The sequence below is a fragment of the Dromiciops gliroides genome, chromosome X (genome assembly GCF_019393635.1).
Source record: "Dromiciops gliroides isolate mDroGli1 chromosome X, mDroGli1.pri, whole genome shotgun sequence".
Classification (NCBI taxonomy): Eukaryota; Metazoa; Chordata; class Mammalia; order Microbiotheria; family Microbiotheriidae; genus Dromiciops; species Dromiciops gliroides.
Genome location: NC_057867.1, coordinates 54044944 through 54070716, shown reverse-complemented (window position 1 = coordinate 54070716; position 25773 = coordinate 54044944). Strand labels below are relative to the sequence as shown.

General features: G+C 39.7%; 1 protein-coding gene across 1 annotated transcript in view; it reads left to right on the top strand.

Annotated features, from left to right (window-relative positions):
• The window catches only part of MCF2 (MCF.2 cell line derived transforming sequence), an 82047-nt gene that overhangs the window by 36771 nt on the left and 19503 nt on the right, over positions 1-25773 (top strand). Inside the window, exons 11-19 of the mRNA XM_043974901.1 lie at positions 4494-4579; positions 4982-5070; positions 11358-11424; positions 12693-12808; positions 12909-12978; positions 16300-16392; positions 17410-17502; positions 19797-19922; positions 20872-21093. Coding sequence (XP_043830836.1) covers positions 4494-4579; positions 4982-5070; positions 11358-11424; positions 12693-12808; positions 12909-12978; positions 16300-16392; positions 17410-17502; positions 19797-19922; positions 20872-21093 — 962 coding nt within the window. The remainder of the gene's footprint in view (positions 1-4493; positions 4580-4981; positions 5071-11357; positions 11425-12692; positions 12809-12908; positions 12979-16299; positions 16393-17409; positions 17503-19796; positions 19923-20871; positions 21094-25773) is intronic.

Sequence of the window (25773 nt, the reverse complement as noted above, 5' to 3'; positions counted from 1 at the left end):
TGAACTCCTGTGAGTTCTCTTGGGTTGATACAAATATCCTTCCTCTGTATTATTGATATATATTATGATTATTATGATTATGATTGTTGTTGTTATTTTTTCTTCCACTTTTTTGTGAATTGTTTTTATATATTTGGAACCCTGATGCAATTAGAGTTTATTGTGGTATATGATGGGAGGTGAACCTCTTTTGTTCACATGGATATCCTATTATCCAAACAATTTTTATTGAATTGTGGTTCCATTTGCTGGTGGTTTTTTAATGTGGACTTATCAAAAATGAATCTTTTATATTCATCTGATTTTATTTTTGACTTCTTGATTCAGTTCCATTGATCCATTTCAAGGTAGTTTTTATAATTTTTACTTACAGTGCTTTTTGCTATCTAGTAGTGCTAATCCCTCTTTGGAATTCTTTTTCTTAGCTTTTTATATTCTTCATTTATTTTTCCACATGAATTGTGTCATTAGGTCAATTCTATTAAATAACCTATTGGTATTTTGATTGGTATTGCATGAGACAGTAGTAGTAGTAGTAGTAGTTGTTGTTTGTCCTTCATTCTCAAAGAGGACCATGACATTGGGTGGTGATGTCATGCCTTGCAGTGAACTGGATTTAAGTAAGGGAGGGCTGTGCAAAGTAATCAACCTCACTCTCTCCTCCAGAGCCATCTGGGTCCAGTGGCAAGATAAAGATCAGGATGACTGGAGATGGCCCCGCATGTTCAAAGCAATTGGGGTTAAGTGACTTACCCAGGGTCCCATAGCTAGTAAGTGTCTGAGGTCAGATTTTAACTCAGGTCCTCCCAACTTCAGGTCCAGTGCGCTATCCACTGAGCCACCTAGCGGCCCCATGAGACAGTAGGTGGTGTAGTGGATAGCACACTTGACTTAAGGGTGGAAAGATCTGAGTTCAAATGCTTTCAGATACTTACTAGTTTTGTGACAATGGACAAGTCATTTAACCTCTTTCAGCCTTAGTTTCCTTACCTAGAAAATGGGATAAAATACCACCTACCCCATAGTGTTGTTATAAGAATTAAATGAAATAAAATATGGAGAGTGCTTTTCAAAAACTAAAAGTGCTATGTGAATTATTACATCTACAAGTTAGTTTGGACATTTGTACTTAATTTGTTTTCCCTGCTCATGAGCAGGGGCTTTCCATTTATTTGTTCAGTTCTTCCTTCATTTCTTTTTTATTTTTTTTAGGGGGGGGGGGAATTCTTTTATTTAATCTTTTAAAAAATCAGTTTTATTTTCAGCTCTGAATTCTCTCCCTCTCACTTCTCTCTCCACCCCTCAATGTCAAAGCAAGAAAAAACAAAAATCCATTGCAGTCAAACAAAATCTATCCAGATCACATTGTGATGTCTTTGTAAAGCTCCTTCATGTGACTTGATCAAAATGTATCAAGTATTTGTGGTTTAACTTATTAATATAGAAGGTACTTCCGGTTCCTTTTGGTTCGTGGTGGGAGAGTATAGAAATGCTCACTATTTTTGTAGATCTTTTTGTATTTCACCACTTTGCCTTATGATAGACCGAGCCTCTTTGCACAAATGAGGACTTTTAAAAAAATTCTAGATAGGGTTAAGCAGTGTCTCCACAAAATCACAGAATCAATTGATTCATTCAATTCAGTATAAACAAACAACCCCAAACTCAACAAACCAATTGATTTGGGGCCTTTGGCGTTAGGTAGAATATAGTTATATCAAATTTTGGAAGCATATTACCAGTGGGGGTTGGCATGAATTTTAATTAAGTATGGTTTGGGTCTACCTTGCTTTACACAATGGAAGAGTTCCTAAAAGATTGTATATACATTCGATTTTAGTCACTGCATCCATTTGGAACATATTCCTAAAGAATCATATTTAAAGTTAATAATTATTCTCTAATGTATCTTTGTTGTACTTTTGAATCTGTTGAGCTTTCAAGAATAAGGCCCATTTATACTCTCTGAGAAATTAGTTTATATTGTAAGTAATTATAATTCTTCTTTAAATAAATAGAGGGAAAAGGTGATTTGGTATAGTAGAGTGCTGGGCTTCGAGTTAGGAAGTATTGGGTTCGAATTCTATCTTTGACACTTATTAGCTTGTGTAGTCCTGGGCAAGATAATCAGCCAGTCAGCAAGTGTTTTTAAGTGGCAAAAACAATCCTGACTCTCAAGGAGTTCACAGTCTAAGGGAGGAGATGATATGCAAACAACTATTTACAAACAAGATACATCTAGGCTATATTGGAGACATTCTCAGAGGGAAGGCACTAATATTAAGGAGGGCCTGGAAAGGCTTTTTGCAGAAGGGATGGTATTTTAGCTGAGACTTGAAGAAAGCCAGAGTAGTGAGGAGTTGGAAGAAAGAGAACATTCCAGGAATAGACAGATAGCCAGTGAAAAAGTGTGGAGTTGGGAGATGGAGTGATTTTTGCAAAAAATGGCAAGAAAGCCATCAATTCTGGATCATAGAGTGCATGGAGGGGAGGAAAGTCAAAGAAAACTGGAAAAATAGGAAGACACCAGATTAGGAAGGACTTTAGAAGACAAAAGGAAGATTTTCTATTTGATCCTGGACATAATAGGGAGCTATCAGAATTTATTGAACAGGCAAGTGACATGATCAAAACTGCCCTTCAGGAAGATTTCTTTTGCAGGTAAGTAGAGGATGAACTGGAGTGGGAAGAGACTGGCTTGGGAGACCAATCACTATTGCAATAGTCAAGACACAAAAGAACGAGGGCCTGCTCCTAGGTGGCAGCTCTGTCAGAGGAGAGAAGGGGCATATGCAAGAGCTATTGTAAAGGTAGAAACAATAGGAGAGTGAGGAGTCAAGGGTGATACCTAGGTTGTGAGCCTGGGTTCCTTGGAGAATGGTGGTGATTAAGACAGTCATAGGGAAGTTTAGAAGACGGGTGAGTTTGGGGGCGGGGGGAAGGTAATGAGTTCAGTTCTGGACATGCCAAGTTTAAAGTGTACATGGGATTTCTTTTTGCGATGGCCAATAGGCAGTGGGCGATCAGGGGAGAGATTAAGGCTGCATGAGGAGTTCTGAAAAATCATCTTCATGAAGATGACGAATCACCAAATGAGATAAGATGAAGCTCAATGCAACAGTCTATGGTGGATGTGCTTGGTTAGGAATGGGTTGTGATCTGCCTTGTGGAGGGAACTCACATACTGTGAATCCAAATGATGATGAAATCACAGATCCTTTACATATCCATTCAGCTAATGGGGCACAATGGAAATAAGGCTACATGTGGGGTTAGGATATTCTTGTGATCCAGGGGACTTCACTGAATGTCTGTGGATCTCAGACATTTCCTGAAGACTTATCTCCCACATCATAAATTAGTTATCATCTGAAGTGGGAAAGAGAGTTTCTGCAATGGAAGATACCCCAGAGACTTTACCTTTTCATATAAATAGAAATAACGAGTTGCAGTATGCAGAGAGCACAACCATCCTAGCATTTCCCAAGTGTTTTGCGGCATTTTTGTTAAATTTTTAATTTATCTTAAACTTACATACAAAATGAGAAAAGAAAAAAACATTTTCCACGTACACAGCAGAACATAAGAGGATGCAACAAATTTCCATTTTGAGAAAACCTATATAATAAATCTTATGCATTGTTTTCAAAGCTTCCCAGCTTTTCTCTGCTTCCCCATTTGGTTTTTTTTTTTTTGGTGAGGCAATTGGGGTTAAGTGACTTGCCCAGGGTCACACAACTAGTAAATGTTAAGTGTCTGAGGCCGGATTTGAACTCAGGTCCTCCTGACTCCAGGGCCGGTGCTCTATCCACTGTACCACCTAGCTGCCCCACCCCCCAATTTGGTTTTAAGGATCCAAATGTGTTCCTTTGCCTTAGCAATTACACCTGGGAATCTGAAACTTCTAGAATTCAGTCTTGGCTGGCCCAGTCACTAGCTATTTGGGAGCATTTGGTCTGGTTGTTTAAGCTCCCTGCCTCTGCCAAATTGTATTAAAGAAAGTCCTAATAGGAGCAGCTAGGTGGCACAGTGTATGGAGCACTGGCCCTGGAATCAGGAGGACCTGAGTTCAAATCCAGCTTCATACACTTGACACTTATTAGCTGTGTGACCCTGGGCAAGTCACTTGACCCCAATTGCCTTACCAAAAAACAACAAACAAAACAAAAAAAGATGGTGCTAATAACTGTGGAAGCTTTTATGCAGGTTGAGATTATGTGAGGGTGATTATTGATTGTTCAGCATTTTTAAAGACCTCTGAGATATTGTACTATCATCATGTGAAATTGGCACTCTGCTACAGCTCACCCAGTGGTTAACTTAACCTGCAAGTTCCTGATTCCTTACAGGATCAAGTCCAAATCAGAAAAATTCCTCTTCACCTCACTCTTTTGGGTGTTATTTTTGAAGCTGGATTAATGGGACACACATATTTCAGTATTCATATTGAAGTAAAATGACTGATTCTCACTTATTCTTTATTTTTATTGAAGGGATGGACTTTAACTCTTCCTTGAAATTCTCCTTTGATCTCTCTCTTCCTGGGAAGAAGTCAAGAAAAACTCAGAACTCACGAAAAGTAAGAATCATTGCTAATAAATTTCATAACCACGAGTCCAAATCCCATCTCTGATGCTTACTGGTGGGTTGACCATGGGCAAATCATTTCACCATCTCTGAACCACAAGCAACTTTCTCTCATTATAGAAGGGTAATGATCAGCAGCAAGGGAGAAGGGAGGTCATATGCTGGATGCTCTGAAATTGACTGGAATTACAGGTCGTTGGTTTGCCACTCTTGAACATGGCTTCACGAAGTTGCAAAGCACTGATGTTTTGTGACTTCTGTTTAGGCAGGAAGGTCATTAAAAATGGATGTTAGGCTAAGTCCTAATATGAAATGAGTGGTGTGACTATGATTCTTCAGGTACTAAGCCGCTTTTGCTTTAAGCTGATTTGTATTGCTTTCAAATGTCTTCCAGATTGAAGTGATGCATGATTATGAAGAGAAGAGAAATTCCTTACCATATATTATTTCAGAGAGCGATGACAGCTTGAATGTGCTTAAAAGGTATTGTCCTCTCTTTCCTGCCCCCCTCCCCCAACCCTTCCTCTTGATTCATACCCACTTTAATGGATAGAAGTTAGTTGGAGGTTGGGAGGCTATATGATGTACTGGAAAGACCCCTGGACTGGTAGTCAGACAACCTGGGTTTGAATCCTATCTTGGCTATGTACTTCCCATAGGACCTCGGGGAATTCTCTGTTAAACTGGGTGGGGGGTTGTAGTTGAGAAGAAGAGAGAGAGGAGAGAGGAGACAGAGGGGAGAGGGGAAAGAGACAGACAGAGACAGAGACAGAGACAGAGACAGAGACAGAGAGAGACAGTGAGAGAGAATATGAGTGAGTGTACACTAGACCAGGACACTGAAGAACTAGATTTTCTCATTCGTGGGACTGTATATGTTTGAGTAAGTCATTTCCCCGCTTAAGCCTCTCTTTCTTCCTCTGTAAAGTGGGAAAAATAGAACATTCCCTAGCCATTGCACATGCTCTTGAAAGCACTTTGGAAGCCGTCAAGTGCACAGAAAATAGAAGGTGATATTATTTTGCTCATCCTGCAATAATTGTTGTTTTTACAATGGTATAGTATCATCTTAGGATAAGAATGGAAAGCCATTTTGCTAATAATAATAAAAGCTCATATTTCTAAGGTTTTTTTTAAGGTATAAAGAGCACTTTGCATAACCTATTTCCTTTGATCTTCATAACCCTGTCAGCTTGATGATATTACTATCTCCATTTTCCAGATAAGAAAATTAGCCTCAGAGAGGTAAAGTGACTTGGCCAGGGTCACACAGCTAGTAAGATTCTGAGGCAGGACTAAAAAAATACTCAAGAAAGATTTAGCCTGGAGCAGGTAGGTGGCACAGTGGATAGAGCACCAGTCCTGGAGTCAGGATGACCTGAGTTCAAATCCGGACTCAGACACTTGACACTTACTAGCTGTGTGACCCTGGGCAAGTCACTTAACCCCAATTGCTTCACCAGAGAGAGAGAGAGAGAGAGAGAGAGAGAGAGAGAGAGAGAGAGAGAGAGAGAGAGAGAGAGAGAGAATGAATTAGCCCAAAGGTACTTTAAAGTCCCCAAAGGGTCAAAGTGAGAAATTACGTATTCATACTAGGTGGAAAAAGAATTTCATTTCATATTACCTGGAAAATGACTAAGGGCATGCTTCAGAAGCTCTACTACTGCTGTCTTTGGGCAGATTTCTAAAGCAGACAGAGGATCTTTCCATTACAGAAAATATCACAGAAAAATTCTCAAGTTACAGAGACACAGGATGGGGCAGGGAGAGTACTGTGTTTAAAACGCTCATTGAAATGGTAGGAGAGTAAGGGCGATACATTTTTTTAGTAGTCCTGATGAACGATGTCACCATTGGAGGAAACTCCCTCCCCTGATATAGCTCAGCTACTCAAGTCTAGCATACACTCTTAGACAGTTGCCTTGGAAACGGAGAAGCTAGATAATTGCCCATGGTCATACAAGTGGTATGTGCCAAAGACAGGTTTTGAATTTAGGGCTTCCTGATTTTAAGACTGTCTTCTAGATCTAGCTCATATTGGCTTGTGAGAGCTGCCCATTAAATAGTCAGTGTGAGTACTTACACCTCAAAAATCAGTGAATGCTACAAACTGGGGCTTGATTTATTATTCTGTTGATTGTTTAGGCCAGAGGTGTCAAACATGCAGCCCACATCCCACAGCTGTGATGCTCCTGAGTGGGGCCTGAACCAGATTGAAATATAATTGGGAAATATTTAACAAAATAAATAAAAATGCAATAAAATAGACAATATTACCTTTTAAGACTAAGTCAATATAAGGCCCATAGGGATACTTATGAATGGTTTAGTGGCCCCTGTTTCTATTGGAGTTTGACTTGGAGTCTAGAATTCAGAAAGTGATGGCAAAGGCATTAATAATTGGATTAAACTTAAAAGTGTGTCATGCGGACATTTTTTTTTCTTCAGAGGGACAGTTGTTAAACATCTATCATTACAGAGTTGATCAACCCTCTAGCCACTGAACTGTATTGCCTTTCTGGGAGTTGTAAACATAGGATAAACAATTCTGCTATCCAGGAAATCTCAGCATTGCTGTGATATTTTTTCCAGTGAATTTTTTAACTACTTGAATTTTTAAAAAAGTTTTATTGATACCTGAAAAAGCCCATAGATATTTCTGCATATATGGGCAAATAATTTCATCACCTCGGGCTCTTCCCCTCCCAGGGCAGTTTTCCTTGTGACAAAGAAAAAAAATCAGTCAAAACCAAGTAGCCAACATATCACCCTCATCTGACAGTGTAGGCAATATTCTATACCCTTATGCCCCTCTTCAACAGAAGGAGTGATGCGTACAGGTCCATTGGTATAGTCATTGCTTATATTGTTTTCTTGATTCTGTACACTCCATTTTCTATCAGTTGATATGTCTTACCATGTTTTTCTTAGTTCCTCATATTCGTTGATTTTTTTTGTAGCACAGTATTATTTCATTAGGGGCAACTGGGTAGTTCACTGGATAGAGCACTGGGCCTGAAGTCAAGAAACCAGATTCAGACACTTACTAGCTGTGTGACCCTGGGCAAGTCACTTTGGCCTGTTTGCCTCAGTTCCTCATATGTCAAATGAGCTGGAAAAGGAAATGGCAAACCACTCCAGTTTCTTTGCCAAGAAAACCCTAAATGGGATTACAGAGAGTTAGACACAACTGAAATGACTGAACAACAATTATTTCATTGCATTCATATACCAAAATTTGTTTCAATGGAAACCCATATTGTTTCTAGTTCTTTGGTATTATAAAGAATATTACTATGGATATTTTAGTATATATGGTACCCTTATTTCTATTTGTGTTTTCTTTTTTTTTTTTTGGTGGGGTAATGAGGGTTAAGAGACTTGCCTAAGGTCACACAGCTAGTAAGTATCAAGTGTCTGAGGTTGGATTTGAACTCAGGTCCTCCTGAATCCAGGACCAGTGCTTTATCCACTGCACCACCTAGCTGCCCCCTCTTTATTTTCTTTTGAAAAACTTTTGCATAAATTGGCAAAACCCAAAAATAGTTTGATGAGTTGTAGACAGATAGACACATTGATGCACTATTGGTGGAACTGTGAGTTGGTCTATCTTTTCTGGAAAGTAATTTGGAATTATGCAAAGAAAGTTACTAAAATATCCATGCCTTTTTTTTTCTGTGATAGCAGAGAGCTGGAAAAAAAGTAGATGTCCATTGATTAGGGAGTGTTACATGAATGTAATGGAATATGACTGCTATAAGAAATGATGAATATGAAAAGCATTGAAAGATTTATATGAACTGATACAGAGGGAAGTTAGTAGAGCTAAGAAAACAATGTACACAGTGACTACAGTGGTGTAAATGGAAAGAACAACAGTAACAAAAGAATAAAAAACTGAATGTTCAGAAATTATGACTGAGCTTGTTCCCAAAGAAGAGTTAGGAGAAGATATCTTCCCCTTATCCCCTGGCTTGTATACAGAGGTGAGGGACCATGGATATAGCACATTGCATACAAGATCATACTTTTAAATCTGTTGGTTAGTTTTGCTGAAATTTTTTTCTCTTATTTTTTATTCTTTAGTACATATGTTTGACTAGGAGAGTGTGTATGGAGAGAAACTTTGAGAAATGTAGGTGATATAAAAGCAAAATATATCAGCACAACCAGAATAATGAGAAGAAACTTTGTATTAAATAGCTCTGACAAGGACCTTGTATCCAAGATATATAGGGAATTAACATAAATATATAGAACTAAGAGCTATTCCTTAGTAGACAGGTGATCAAAGGATATGAACAAGCAGTTCTGAACAGAATTGCAGGCTATTAGCAACCATATGAAAGATTTTTCCAAGTTACTAAAATTTTAAGAAATGCCAATTTAAACAATTTTATGGTTTTACCTCATACCCAGAAAATTGGAAAAGATGACAAAAAGGTAGTCACTGTTGGAATGACTGTAAGAAGAGAGATACTGCTAATGGCAATGTGAATTAATTGGTCTAGCCATTCTGGAAAACAACTTGGAATTATGTGAAAAGAAGCACTGAAGTATTCGTTTTATTTTTTTTAAAGATTTTACTTCAGGGGAAGCTAGGTGGCCCAGTGGATAAAGCACCAGCCCTGGATTCAGGAGGACCTGAGTTCAAATGTGGCCTCAGACACTTGACACTTACTAGCTGTGTGACCCTGGGCAAGTCATTTAACCCTCATTGCCTCACAAAAAAAGATTCTCCTTCAGAGAATAAGGATCAGATTTTGTCATAAACTTAAATAAGTCATTATTTTATATATCAAAAAGAAAATAGGGCCAATCATTTTAATAGGAATATGGTGTTTTATATGTTCCATTGGTACTTTCAAGATTCAAGATTTAAAGAGAAAGGGAGAAAGACCCCTTTCTCTTTGGGTAGACTATTCTCACCCATGGTAAACTTATGGAAGGGCATGGAGGATGGGCAGGCATGGATGGGTTTCAACTTGCATCATTGGAAGGACTATATATGTCTAACTCGTGATTATGGGTACACATCCATTAGAATATTGGCAGACCTAGAGCAGAAGAGGCCTTTAAGAGTATCTAACCCAATTCCCTCATATTACAGAGGAAGTAACAGGCCCAGAGAGGGGAGGTGACTTACTTGAGCTCAGTTAGTAAGGATTCAAATCCAGTTTCTTGTGCTTCAAATCCACTCTTTGCTAATACTTTTTTTTAATTGAATAGAATTTTATTTTCCAGAATATATGTAAAAAGAAATTTTAACATCAATTTTTAAAAAATTTGTGTTCTAACATCTCTTCCTCCTCCATTCCCACCCCCACCCACTAGAACTCAAGCATTTCAAAATTACTTATACATGAGTAGTCATGGAAAACATTCCCACATTAGCTAGGCTGTGAGAGAAAACAGTCAAAAAAACCCCCAAAACTTCAGACTGAGGAATTGTCAAAGAGGAAAAAAAATTAAAAATGTGTTTCCATCTGTTTTCAGATATTATCAGTTCTTTTTCTGTAGATAGGGTGCCATTTTCATAAGTCCTTCAGGGTTATATTGCTAATACTTTTTAAAAAGTAGATTGTGGGGGGCACCTAGGTGGCATAGTGGATAAAGTACTGGCCCTGGATTCAGGAGTACCTGAGTTCAAATCCAGCCTCAGACATTTGACACTTAACTAGCTGTGTGACCCTGGGCAAGTCACTTAACCCTCATTGCTCCGCAAAAAAAAAGTAGATTGTGGTTTTTGAGTCTCCAGAATAACTTTAAAAAATAATTTGACCTGGCTTGAGAACTGGGAGAATGAGGATACATAATGCTTTGCTTAGAAATCGTGTAGCAATTAAGGAGAAGTATATGTGTATGTATGTGTATGTATATATATATATATACATATTTGATAAATGCAATAGATGAGTCTTAAGTATACTGAAGTAGAAGCAAAGTTGTGAAAATGCATTGTCAACTGCACAGAAGGGAAACTGTTGCAAGCAATCTACTGATAAACCTTTGTGGACTTTGGAATGCATAATGCTTTTGCAGTGGCAAGTTCACTTTTCTCCTTATATTTTCTTAGACTAACATTGAATTCTCAGAGTTCATGATGCATCAGTGGTTTAGTTAAGTGAGGAGGAGAAAGCCCACAGAAGAAGCCGTCTCAGAACAATTTATTTCGAGGCAATTGGGGTTAAGTGACTTGCCCAGGGTCACACAGCTAGTAAGTGTTAAGTGTCTGAGGCTGGATTTGAACTCAGGTACTCCTGACTCCAGGGCCGGTGCTCTATCCTCTGTGCCACCTAGCTGCCCCCAGAACAATTTATTTCAAGGAATATCAAGAATTGACTGTAGCTAACAGTTTCTGACTTAAATGTGATATTAAATGGGAAAGTACTGCTAAAATATTTTTATTAATTGTACTTTTTCTATGAAATAAAAGTATCATGTAAATAATTTGGAAAAAAGAAATCTTGTAGCAAGATTTCAGTTCCTGAGGTTAGAACCCCAAGGCGCTTAATTTCTTGCTTTGTCTATGGACAAAGTAAGTCTATGGACCTAGTAGGTGTTTTGTCTGAACTGGTTCTTTTTCCCTTTAGGTGGTCTAGATTGTCTAATTATTCTCATTTCACAACACAATCTGGACTTACGTATGGCAGTATTTGTGTTTTCATGGACTTAGCTGCCATAGAGGGTTTATTGAGGCTTTTATCAACCTTAAGGTACCAAAGAAATAGAAATTCTGGTAATGAAAGGTGTTTTCCTTTTTTTTCTAGCCATGTCATAAATGAACTGATAGAGACAGAGAGAGTGTATGTGAATGAACTGTTCACTGTCTTGATGGTGAGTGCCACTGCATTTCAGTCACTTCCCTCCCCTTTTCCCCGTTGTCTGCAATAATAGCTTGCATTCATAAAGGGTGTCTCAAAAGTCTTGCTGTAGTTTTAAGTTATTAAAGCTTAAAACTGCACAAGTCTTTCTGAATACTCTGTATAGTACTTTTATGTACATTGTCTCATTTTACCTTCACAACAGCTGAATGAGGTAAGTATTCCTGGTATTGTTATCCCATCTTTGACTTTGTAGATAAATCCTCAGGAGGTACCTAATACGCAGAAAAGTTAGGTGATTTGCCCAGGGTCACATAACTACTAAGTGCTTAGGGTAGGACCTGAATCCACTTCTTCCAGATTCTAGCAAGGCTGCCTTGATTTTCATACACATGTTAGACTAAGGTGTTTTGATGTGTGTTTCAACAGGATGTTGCTGTTTTTTTCACTTTGAACTCTAATCCAATCCGATGCACCAAGTGTTTAATAAGGGCTTATTATATGCCAGATGCTAGAATATACTTTTCAAAAAGAAAAAGAGCTCCTTCCTGAAAGAGTTAACAATCATATGACATTCAAAAATTTTTAGTGCTTTATGGTTTATAACCATGTTACATAGGCTCATTTGGATCTAACCATAACTCTGAGATTTAGGTAGGGAAAGAATATCATTGTCCCCATTTTCATGGATGAGAAAACTCAAAGCCCATAGAGTTGAAAGGATTTGCCCAAGTCATGGATGAACTGGATAGGACTCAAACCCAAGTCATTTGAACCCCAAATCCAGTGCCACTTCCACCACATATCACAATCCCCAAGCAGCACTCTGGTCCCAACACAACAAACCACTCTACATCTGAAAGAACAGCTTCTCTCTTACATATTGAACTCAGACTGGAGTAAGAGCCTGGCTTTGCCCATTAAGCCAGCGTATGTTACAGTATTGATGGCATAGAAAGTCTAAAAGGCAACATTATAGACCAAGACAGGGGCGTTAATGGAAAGTTGCTCAAGGCACTTAATGAAAATTCATAGGCTCACGGCAGAGAGCATGGTATGGTGGACAGAATGCTGAATTGGAGTTAGGAAAGACTCCAATTCAAATCCTGCCTCTGATGCTTAGCAGCTGTATGACCCTTAGTAAGTTACAACCTCTCCAAATCTCCACTTCCTCATCTGTTAAAATATGGATAATAATGCCAATAATATTAGTAAGGAGTGACAAAATTGTTAGGTGGAATAAGACCTGGGCTTAATAAGTGATGTCTGTCTTTGGCTTAGGGCTACCGAGCAGAGATGGACAACCCCGAGATGCTGGAGCTCATCCCACCTGCCCTGAGAAACAGGAAGGACATTCTCTTCGGGAACATGCCTGAAATCTATGAATTCCATAGCAAGTATGTGAATGATGAAGCAGACATTCTTACTTCATAGAATTGGTTCCCATCATTGAGCCAATGGGAGAATTGTCTTACCTTCTCTCTAAACTTTTCACAGGATTTTTCTGCACAGCCTGGAAGGCTGCCTTGGAGTGCCACAACGCGTGGGATTCTGTTTCCTGGAAAGGGTTTGTTGAATTACTGTTCGTTTCCCAATATAGTTTCCCCCCTCCCAGAGAATTGTCCCTTAGAACAGGAGTTCTTGACCCGGCATTCTTAGGCATACCTGCTTTTCAGGCTTACAGATTCTTGCCTTGCTGTACTGAGGGGAGCCTAGCTGGCCCAGAGAATCAGGAGCTCTATTTGTACATGGGCCACTGTGAGCCTTTTGTTAAAGCAGAGACCATGAATACAGGTGGCACTTTTCCTTTAAATGTACTATTTGGAAACCTAGCACTGAAAACAGTCTTTAGTGGTTATTCACCATGGAAAGCCATGCAAAATAGTAATTTACCACTGAAAGCCATAGAAAACATTGTTGTTTGTTTGTTTTCTTTAAAAATCACTAAACCTTGGGGGCAGCTAGGTGGTGCAGTGGATAAAGCAGTGACCCTGGATCCAGGAGGACCTGAGTTCAAATCTGAACTCAGATACTTGACACTTACTAGCTGTGTGACCTTGGGCAAGTCATTTAACCCTTATTGCCCCACCCCAAAAAATCACTAAAGCTCTCTGGGGAGATCAGCAACTCCCTGTATCCAAAGCATGTTGTATCCTTTTCTCACACTGTAACCTCTTGTCCACCCCTACCCAGCCTGCAGTGCTGTCCCCTCCTCCCTCCTTTTCCATCACATATATTGATTCTGCCCTACTTTCTAAGGTGACCTCCTAGAGCACCTTAACCCATGGTGGCATCTTGCATCCTAATTCCATTTGTAATTCTCTGAGACTTGCCATCTTTAATCACCAGTCAATTAGCAAGCATTTATTAAGTGCTTGCTATGCACTAGACATTGTACTGAACTGCTTGGGATATGAAGAAAAAAGGAAAAGTAGCTTCTACCCTCAAAGACCTTACATTTTAATGAAGGAGGTAATAATACATATGTATACAGGCTTGTACAAGATATGTATGATGGAGAGAAACAAGGAAACTTTAGAGGGGACAGAAGTAGCAGCTGTAGGGAAGTGGTGGGGCAGAAAAGGCCTGCTGTAGGAAGTGATGCTTCAACTGAGTCTTAAAAATTTTATTTATTTATTTATTTAGAATTTTCCCCAAGTTACATGTGAAAACAAAATTTCACATCAATTTTTTTTTTTAGTGAGGCAATTGGGGTTAAGTGACTTGCCTAGGGTCACACAGCTAGTTAAGTATTAAGTGTCTGAGGCCGGACCTGAACTCAGGTACTCCTGACTCCAGGGCTGGTGCTCTATCCACTGCGCCATCTAGCTGCCCCTCACATCAATTTTTAAAACTTTGTGTTCCAAATTCTCTTCCTCCCTCCTCCCCCACCCCTTAAGAACTCAAGCAAAAAAATTTAAATTAAAAAAAAAGAACTCAAGCAATTCAGTATGTTATACATGTTCAGTCATGCAAAACATTTCCACATTAGTCAAATTGTGAAAGAAAACAGACAAAAAATTTAGAAAGAGAAACTAACAAAAAATTATACTTCAATCTATATTAAGATACCATCAGTTCTTTCTCTGTAGATGGATTGCAGTTTTCATAAGTCCTTCTGATTGCATCCTGCTTATCATTTCTTACAGCACAATAGTGTTCCATCCTAATCTCATCCCACAGTTTGTTCAGCCATTCCCCAATTGATGGGCATCACCCCAATTTCAAATTCAATTTTTTAAAAAATCTCTACCTAGTAGTGGTATTGCTAGGTTGAAGAGTATGCATGGTTTTATAGTCCTTTGGCCATAGTTCCAAATTGCTCTACAGAATTCAACTGAGTCTTAAAGGAAGTCAATGATTTAAGAGGCAGAAGGGAGGCAGGAGACCAGAAAGTTGAGCAACAGATTGGATTATAGAGTTTGGGAAGTGGAGTAATGTGTAAGAATCCTGAAAGGAGAGGAAAGGGTCAAGTTGTGAAGTGGTTTAAATGCCAGAGGAGACTATATTTGAGTCTAGAATAGGGAGCCACTGAAGTTTATTGATTAGCGCAATAGCTTGGTCAGGCCCATAGATCTTCTGAGCTGCTAGGTGGTGCAGTTGATAAAGTACCAGACCTGGAGTCAGGAAGACTCCTCTTTATGAATTCAAATATAATGTCAGATTACTAGCTGCATGACCCTGGGCAAGTCACTTAACCCTGTTTGTCTCAGTTTCCTCATCTGTAAAATGATTTGGGGAAGGAAATGGCAAGCTACTCCAAAATCTCTGCCAAGAAAACCCCCAATTTAGGTCAAAAAGAGTCAGGCATGACTGCAAACAACTCAATAATAGTAGATCTTCTGTCTCATATCATTGTATATAATTTTACGCGTGTGTCCCATTCCTCTGACTAGACTCTTGGTCCCTTGAAGGCAGGGACTATGTCCTCTACCTCTTTGTCTTCCCGCTACCTAGTGGGGCATTACATATCGGCAGGAATTGAACTCAGGTCTTTGTGGCATCAAGGTCATCCCTCTCTGCACCAAGCCATGCTTCTTCTGTGTCCCCTTTTTTACAGGTGAGAAAACTGAAGCTCAGATGAAGTGACATGCCCATGGTCACACACAGCTAGTATGTGGTAGAACTTTGAAAGATACCCTCTCTGCTTGAAGAATCAATAAATCAGCCAATATTTATTAAGTGTTCATTATGTGCTAAGCACTGTGCTAGGTACTAGGGAAATGAATACAATACATAATTGCTGCTTGCATAGTTTCAATTCTTTTTTTTTTTAATTTTTAGTGAGGCAATTGGGGTTAAGTGACTTGCCTAGGGTCACACAGCTAGTAAGTGTTAAGTGTCTGAGGCCGGATTTGAACCCAGGTCCTCCTGACTCCAGGGCCGGTGCTCTATCCACTGCGCCACCTAGCTGCCCCCGCATAGTTTCAATTCTAATGGGGAAGACAGCAAGGACAGACCTAGGGTGTCCCAAAAGTCTTGGTACAGTTTTAAGCTTTAATAGCTAGACTTCTTAATGGGAATGTATGAGTATATAAAGAATAAATAGGAATGCACAGAAAACAGTTAAATACAAAGTAGTTTGAGACAGATATGCCTGGAAGACAGATCAATATACTGAACTTGTACAGATGATATTTTTCGCTTTAACTTTCAAGACTGTTAAATGGTTTGTTTGTAATTCATTAATTGTAATATTTGTCCACTTCTGGTGTCTAACAGAGTACATGGTCACATAGGTAGCAGCAGTGTCAGCTCATCATGATGCAGTAGAGAATGGGCCTGTTCTCCATAGGCATTAATGTGTATCCACACGTGCTTCTAATCTAACTTTGTGATCAATCCAGCTAGAAAAGGACAACAATATTTCATTTTCTTTCTCTCCCAGAGGAATGATTTTCAGATCTATGAGAAGTACTGTCAGAACAAACCCAGATCTGAACTACTTTGGAGACAGTACTCAGAAAGTCTCTTTTTCCTGGTGAGTGTTATTTTGTTGGGGAATGGGAAGGAACAGTGATGAGTTATGTTGATTTTTCTTGGAATTTTTCTATTAGGCTTACCCCTAAGCATGTGCATGTAATCCACATCATAGATTGAATGCTAGAAGGAACCTTAGAGGGCACTGGATCCAACCCCTAAATTTTATAAATGAGAAAACTGTGGTTAAATGACTTGGCCAAGGTCACATAGCCACTAAAGTGTTAGGGGTCTATTTGAACCTAAGTCTTCCTGACTCTGAGTCTAGTACTCTCTCTGTGCTGAACATCCAAGAGTGTTCTGCTTTTTTGATTGCCTAATTTTCCTCTTAATTCCCGTAAACTCCCCTTATTTTACATGCTACCTTTGACCTTCTTTCCCCAACTAGTCTAAACTCTGTCTGCCTAATTAGAGGTCCTCAAATCTTAGACCCAAGGTCATGGCCCTTCTGTATCTGGTGATAGTATGCCAGTGACCTAAAGAAATATAGTACCAGTGATATGGGTTGTGTTTTCTTGTTTTATGAAAAAGTCCTTAACGTACATCTCATGTGACTTCTTTTCAACTCAGAATAAGGCCTGGAAAACCCATACTCATTTGCATCAGTGTCTTAGGAAATGTTTTCATGTTAGTTTCCAGTCTATCTTTCTTTCCCTAAATGTTTTTTCCCTTTTATACGTCTCTTTAACATACCAATTCAGTGCTAATGTACCCTTTTAAAGTGTAAATTATTCAGTAAACCTACTGCTTTTTAGGACTGTAGAATTTAGGGGCTTCCCTCTACCACATTAATGGGATAATTTCCAGTCTTTTGTAAACTATCTTACACATACTAAGCTCTTATGCCATCTGGGATGTCGTCTGGTTTCTTTCTTCCTTTTTTTCCTCTGTCGTCTATTTGAGGCTTAACAGATATTCACATTTTTGAACTAGTCATTTAAGAAGTGGAACTTTTATGGGTACACAGTATAATTCAGATGCATTGATTTTTCTTTTATTTTTATTTTTGGTGATTCAGGAATGCCAAAAGAAGCTAGAACATAAACTTGGCCTGGACTCCTATCTGCTCAAACCAGTGCAACGCCTGACAAAATATCAGTTGCTTCTGAAGGTATTTGAACGATGCCTTTTGTTGCTTATTAATTTCTGGGGAAATGACAAAATATTTTGATCGCTCACTAAGCTGTGTTTGGAATAGATAGACTCTAGGACTTGCCAGGTCAAGTAGCATACTGCATTATGTTGTATTCCCTAAATGCTCAGAGGGTTAATTTCCATCTTCCATCCAGCAATGTAGAATGCATCCCATCAATGTCTGCCCATCCCAGGCACTTCTTGGTCATGTGATCTCCTAAGTCACCATTTTGGGAGGGGGGAGTCACTTGGCTTCATTCATTTTAATTCACTGTGAAATTATTTTATTAAATACTAAGTATTAAGTATTTTATTAATTATTAAGTATGGACCAGACACTGTAATAGGTTGTAGGATGCAAAGGAAAAAAAATCCTTGCCCTCTACGAGCTTATATTTTGCTGGGGAGACATGATGATCTCCACAGATAATAATTACAAAGAAACTTCAAGACCTAGTGAATGGGGGCAGTTGGGAAAGACCTCAAATATGAAGTGGTCCGTAAACTGTGATTGGAAGGAAACTAGGGATTCTGAGACAGGGATTAGAAGGAAATGCATGGGGGGGCACAGTGGATAAAGCACCAGCCTTGGATTCAGGAGGACCTGAGTTCAAATCCGACCTCAGACACTTGACACTTACTAGCTATGTGACCCTGGGTAAGTCACTTAACCCTCATTGCCCTGAAAAAAAGAAGGAAATGCACAAACATGGAAAGTCACCCATGTAAAGGCATGGACAGGGGGTGGGAAAGATCAACTGCTGTCTATAGGCAACAGCTAGCAGGCCACTCTGCCTTAAATGGAGAGTATGTGAAGAAGAGAAATATGAAATAAGACTGGAAAGATTAGTGGGAGCCAGCTTGTGGAGAGCTTTAAATGAAGGACAAAAGATTTCCCAATAAAATCATTATTCAGTAATACCTTGCATAATGTTGCACCAACCAACTCCTGTTCACAGCGGCATCATTGGTGCATTATCGAAAAACCCCTCTCCATGGTGTCATTCATTGTTATCTGCAATGCTAATCAGATGTTTGGCATTGAGCTCATGTTTCAGCCCTTGCGATTTTAACTCCCCTGAGTCCGCTTACTGCCACATTGCTTCCTACTTATGTGTGATACTTAGTACCCCCTACAACATCATTTCTCCTCATTTTAAGTTTTTATGGAACCATTTAATGACATTAGCCAAGGTAAGCCTATTTTTTGAGCCATGTCCCATGTGAGAAAGCCCCTTTGGCATAAACCTCAAGCCATCATCCAACAGAACATCTGGAGTTGTCTTAGCCATTTAATTATCCATCCAAAGAGCTGTTTTCCTGGTGTTTTTTTATGAGAAACTTGCATGCATAGCCTTTAATAAGAATTAATAAAAATTTAAAATGCAAACCCCTGTCTCATAATGGAAGGGAAGTGCTAATAGAGAGGTTGCTTGGCTTCCCCAGGAAAGCATAAAGATAGCATTCCCCCAGAGTATTGTTGCAGCTTCTATTCCATTTATCCTGGAGCAGCCCAGGTTTGTGCATATTTGTACACTTGGACTGTGTGCAACAAGAATCAAGTAGGCATTTGTGTGCAGACCCCCCCACACACACACACACAATGAGGTCTAACAATACCTCACACTTATATGTGCTCTTTCTAGTTTTGCTCCCAACAACCCTGTAGAGCAAGTGGTGAAAGTATCATCATCCCTGATTTTACAGATGAGAAAACTGAGGCTCCAAGACAATGAATGGCCTAGAGCTGTACAGAACAGAGCTAGAACTCAAACCCAGGTTCTCTTGATTCCAAGTCTGGTCCATTTCTTTCTCATGTACGCACAGCTCTTGCCTCTTAAACTGATCCCCTGGGTGTTACAGAAGCCCAGTGCTGTTTCCTAGCCATAAGCCCCCATTTTATATCTTCCCCATTTTAGAAAAGATTTAGTGACTGTGGCCCTAAGGTGACAAATGAGGCAAGTGCCGTACTCTCTGTTTTTTTTTTAATTTAATTTTTTTTAATTTTTTGGTGAGGCAATTGCGGTTAAGTGACTTGCCCAAGGTCATACAGCTAGTAAGTGTCAAGTGTCTGAGGCTGGATTTGAACTCAGGTACTCCTGAATCCAGGGCCGGTGCTCTATCCACTGTACCACCTAGCTGCCCCTAGCGCCATACTCTCTGAACTCCATTGGAGAGATTGTGTTATCCTGGGGAAAAACCATCTATTTCTTTTCTTGAATTATTAATCTCAGGGTAATATTGAGTTTGGTTCCTGATGTCTCTCTCTAGGAGTTACTCAAGTACAGTGGTAACTGTGAAGGCATCCAGCAGCTCCAGGAAGCCCTTGCTGCAATGTTGGACTTACTGAAGTCAGTCAATGATTCAATGCATCAGACTGCCATTACTGGCTATGATGTAAGTGGGGCTCAGTAATTTTTTACACCTGGGACCAATGTTTTATATGAACCGTTGGGATGATAAGATTACACCAATAGAATTGGCTATGCTTTGTTCATTTGGATGTCTCAGGCTGAATGAGCACTTCAAATCTGATGTCATAGACCTGTGTGCTGCTATGATATTCAAGTTCATGTGTGATGTGTGCGTTTTATTGATGACTTTTGGCTTTAGACCATACCCATCCCTTGATATACTGTCACCCCTCCACTATCTGCTGAAGCTTCTCTGATAACAAAGAAAGAAGGTTTAATAAAACTATTGAAAATAGCTACCTCTGCTGAAGTTATGTGACATTTAACAAAAGCACTCCCCCACCTCTTTGCTGAGAGAGAGATGGGAAATAGGTTTCATCATTAGTTTTCTAGGACCAAGATGGGTCAGTGCATTCAGTCTTGAGTTCAGGTTCTCTTTTAGAATGATTTTCCTGTATATTATAGTGACCTTTGCCTAGGATTCTCCTGATTCTGCTTTCTTTGCTCTGTATGAATTCACATGAGTCTTCCCATGTACTCCCAAATTTTCTCCTATTTGTCATTTGTAATGGTACAATGCTATTATTCTGCATTCTTATACCACAGTTCATTCAGCCATTCTTCAATGGATGGACACCTGATCTGTTTCCAGTTTTGTGCCCCCCCCCAAAGCACTGCCATGATATTTTGTTATATGGAATCTTTCTGTGTGTCTTAGCTTTATCTAGTAGTATCACTGGGTGAATGGAGAGAAAGAACTTTCTTGCATAATTCCAAATTGTTTTCCAGAACGGCTAAACTAGTTCACAGTTTTCCTCACAGGGTGTTCATATGTCTTTCCTCTCTTAACCCTTCCAGCATCGACTTTTTCTGATTCTTGGCATTTTACTCAATTGGATGGGTGCACTAATGACTTTTTATTTCATTTATAGGGTAACCTAAGTGACCTGGGCAGGGTATTAATGCAAGGATCCTTCAGTGTTTGGATTAGTCATAGAAAAGGTACCACCAAAATGAAGGACTTTGCCCGATTCAAGCCCATGCAGCGCCACCTTTTCTTGTATGAGAAAGCTATTGTGTTCTGTAAGAGGAGAGATGAACATGGAGACGGACATGAGCGAACTCCCTTCTATAGCTTTAAGCACTATTTGAAAGTAAGACATATTTAATCTCTTGCCATAATGATGCATCACCCATGTGTATATCTTTCCCTACAGGTCTCCTCTGAAAATTCATTGTGGTATGCAGGTGACCCTGCTCAGGGGCATTCCTGTAGCTTGTGAAGTCAACTTGTGCGTATGTGCTTGCCAATGCTTTCCTTTCTGAAACTCTGCCTCATGGGCCATGGATCACTATGTTGTGTTGTTGTCATGTGACATGTTGTTCTGCCTCTTGGTACACTTTTCGAAGAGTTCTGTGAGCAGAGGTGGACTCAAAGAGATTGGAACCTATAGTGTTTATTCACATTTTCTCTCTTGTATTGTTCTCTTCCTTTCCTGCTAGATTTACGGATGTTTTTAAAAAAACACATCAGTTTTACTTCCCTGTGGTACTCTCCCCAGACCCATTAGAACCCACCCTAATAATAAAGAAATACACCTCTGCCAGGAGTTCTTAACCTGGGATCCACAAGCCCAAAGGGGTCTAGGAATAGATGGTTTCAGGGGGAGTCTGTGAACTCAGAAAAAGGGAAAAAATCACCTCAATTTTCACTCACTTTTTATTTCCTTTGTAATTTTATGCATTTTATTTTATTCACGTAAAAGCGTTACTCTGAGAAGGGTCTATTGGCCTCATCAGTCTGCCAGAAGGATCCACAACATAAAAAAGGTAAAGAACCCTGATCTGGGCAAAGGGAAGAAGCATATTGGCCATATCCAAATCTGTATGCCTCATTGCACATCTGCTAAAATGCAGCATCTCTCTATTGAAAGATGCAAGGCCTGTTTCACTATCGGTCAGCTAAGTCACAGTTGGTTATTGCTTTGATCAGAGTTCTTATGTTTTTCAGTGTTGCTTTTCTTAAATTGTTGTTCTAGTCCTGTTCGATGTTTCTCTGAATTCTTCATGTTTTCCCTTTCTTATGGTGCAATATTATTCCATTACAATCATATACCATAGTCTGTTTATCTCTTCCCTGAGTTAGCGGTTGCTCACCTTCTGTCTTACCCTTTGCTGCTACAAAAATGTTGCTATAAATATTCTTATTTGCCTTCTGCCTTTGTCATGCTTGGAGTATATGCCCAGTAGTGATATCTCAGGGTCAAAGGGTGTTTAGGATTTATTGACTGTGAAATGACAATTTTTTTTCCAGAATCTTCCCATCACTTTTGATGAGCAAATTCAAGAGTTTTTATTCTGTCTAATTTCCTTCCTGATGGACCCAGCAATCCTCAGCCTGGTGGTAAGAGCAGTTGAAGAGGTGGGAATTATGTGTAATTAAAATCTGTTTGCTGGAAGTGGGAGAGCGATTTAATCACTGTTCAAACCTCTTCAGATGCTCTTAGCAAGCCTTCAGAGTTTTAGGGCTGCTGCTTCCAACCACCAGGGGGAAATTTATATGTATAAAATTTTTTTAAAAGCCTTACCTTTGCTCCCCATAATTGGGGGACTGGTTTGGTGAGGAGTACAGGAGCAGAAAATTACATGCATAATAAATACTGTGGTCCTTGTTTGTTATGAAGAGAACTGATTTTGTTGCCAACAGAGAAGAAATTAGGCTCTTGGCTAGGTAACCATACATCCCAGATTTTCCAGGACAGTCCCTGTTTCAAGATAAAAATGTGTCCTTTGAATGAAGCTTTGCAAAAAGAATTTCCTTTGTTAGACCACATGCCCTGATTTTTGGCTCAGAAAATATGGTCATCTGAATGGGTCATTTCTTCCTTCCTTGGCATATGATTTGAGTTCTACAAAATCACTCTCTTTACCACCAAGTGGTGACTTTGAGTGTAGGATTTCTGACTTCATGGATTTAGCTTTCCAAAGAAAGAAAAGGATTCAAATGTTATGGCAGCAAAACTCATTGGAAAGACCTTGGAGTTGTCATGTGGAGACCTAGATTCTAGTCATGGCTTTGCTGTGAACCAGTTATGTGGCCTTGGACAAATCATCCTACCTCTTTAGACCTCACTTTTCCCATTTGTAAAATTGAGGGGGCTGGACAAAACCAGGGGTCCTTGTAACTTTTTCTATGGCAATCTGCTGAAGACTGGATCCCTCCCCGGAAAAAAATATTTGTAAACAATTTAAGGGGCAGCTAGGTGGCACAGTGGATAGAGCACCGGCCCTGGATGCAGGAGGACCTGAGTTCAAATCCAGCCTCAGACACTTAACATTACTAGCTGTGTGACCCTGGGCAAGTCACTTAATCCCAATTGCCTCACCAAAACAAAAAACAAACAAACAAAATACAATTTAAGGAAATGCTAAATTTCAGTTGGAGCTTTGTGAATAAAAAGATGTATTTGCTTTTGCCATCCATGTCACATCCCTCTTGAGGGTACATGAACCCCAGGTTAAGAACCCCTGGATTAGGGGGTCAGAAGGTTCTGTTTGGCTCTGGCAACGAGTATGGGTTTTGTGTGGAGAAATTTCTTAGTTGCGATGTGTATTTATGCTGAGCCCATGATGCCTCACTGAAACACAGTGTAATCTAGGACACCAGGCCGTGCCGACAGATTTTTCTAATATCCATAGGCAATTTTCTGAGCCTGCACATTGCTAGTTTGCATGGCTAGAGGGAGTTTCCTCACCAGAAGTTCTATAAACCAGTGGCATCCCAGCTCTGTTTTCCTCCTCCTCAGAATTGGCCAGAATGTTCACATTTGCCCTCCTGGAGGTCTAGGGAAGGTCCTCGAAGAGCAGTTCATTTGCATCTGGCCAAACTGAATTTCAAGCCAATTTGGCCTAATAACTCAGGCCTTAACCTGACCAAATCCTCCTCCAGAGGAGGTTAAATCTGCTCTGGCACTTTAAGCATAAGGCTAGTTGGGAGCTCCAGGAATCTTTGGGTCCAGTTCTGGCTCTCTTGCCACACTTGAGTGACTTTGAACAAGCTAGTTGATATCCTTGGGCCCCTCTCGATGTGGCTACAAAATTAGGCTGCAAGTTAGAATTCCTTGACCTTCTGAATGCAAATACCCACCCTGGGGAGAAAGTAGAACAAGACATGACTTTTTCATGACCACCAGAGCTAGAGAAGGAAATATGGAATCTGCCTTACCAGTATGGGAGGAGGAGGAAAGGGATGCTTGTAACCTCTCCTTCTTCTTTCCTCTTCCTCGCCTCTCCCTCATCCTCTACTTGGACGCCTCACTTAGGCAGGTAAGTCACCAAAGCTCCAAGTTAGTTGTTTACAGCTCAGAATAATACTAACAGACTTGTGCACAGTTCTTAAAGATTTGCAAAGTGCTTTATACATGCATATTACCTCACTTGATCCTTTCACCTGCCCTGTGATGGAAGTCCTATAGTTATCACTATCTCCACATTACAGATGAAGAAACTGAGGTTCATAGGGGGAGGTGACTTTTCTCCTAGTCACACAGCTGGTAGATGTCTGAAATTGGATTCAGATCCTGGTCTCAGCAGACTCCATAGACAGAGCTCTTTCCATTAATTTGTCGTTGGGTTGTTTCAATTGTGGCCAACTCATCGTGACCCCATTTGGGGTTTTCTTGCCAAAAGTGGTTCGCCATTTCATTCTCCAGCTCACTTTACAGATGAGGAAACTGAGGCAAACAGGGTGAAGTGTCTTGCCCAGTGACACACACAATAAGTGTCTAAGGTCGTATTTGAACTCAGGTCTTCCCAACTCCAGGCCTGGCACTCTATTCACTGTACTACCTAGCTGCCCTTTCCATTAGTATCTCTGAATAAGTGGCTATAAAGTTCCCAGGCTAGCCCATACAAACCTATCTAATTCTTTTTTTTTTGTACCAGACATGATTTCACTGACATGAGGAGTTCCCAGTAGGGAAATTCTCTCTACCAGTGCAGACCAGTACCTTCTCTGCCTTATATAACAGAGCATTTGCTGAAGCTCTGAGATACTAAGTGACTTGTCCAGAATCACACATCTAATTTATAATATAGCTAAAATATTATACATCTCCCAGAAAAATCTAGAAATTATTAATATCATAATATGCATAACTAAATAAAATGGGGGAAAGTAAAATGGAGTAAGAAATAATTCTATGAAATAACAATGTTTGGGGAACACTGGAGAAGGACAAAGAAGTAGACTGGCAACATGTAATAGAATTCTGGAACTGAAGTCAGAAGACCTGATTTGGAGTTTCAGGCCTATTATTTTGCCTCTTTTTTGGACTCAGTTTCTTCCTCTGGAAGTGATGAAATCTAAAGTCCCCTCCAGGTCTGGCATTCTGTGATTTGATACACTTTTGAAGGAAAATTTCTGGACACTTACAGAGGTTAAAGGCATTGGTTCTTTAGCATGTCTCTTTACTTTGAAACATGTGGATTTCCTTTTCCTTGATGCACATATTTCACTAGCAGTACTCCTGCCATCCATTGTTAATTTGTTTTTCTCCCAAGGAAGTACGTAACAAACGTGTTGTTTTTTTTCTGAGGTAAGTAGGCTAAAGTTAGAAGAGCAAGGCCAAGGTGTTAAGGAAGGAGTTAAAGAAAATGTGCATGGATACCTGTGAGAGGATATCAGCTGAGCTGTTAGTGGTGAAAGAGAGAAGAAAATGGGATAGCATATTCTGTATATAATCCCATTTGTGGAGAAGAAAGGAAGTGGTAGGGAAAAGGTGTACCATTGGCCCAGGAAAATGTTATTCTCTAGGGTGTTGTTGGATGAGGGT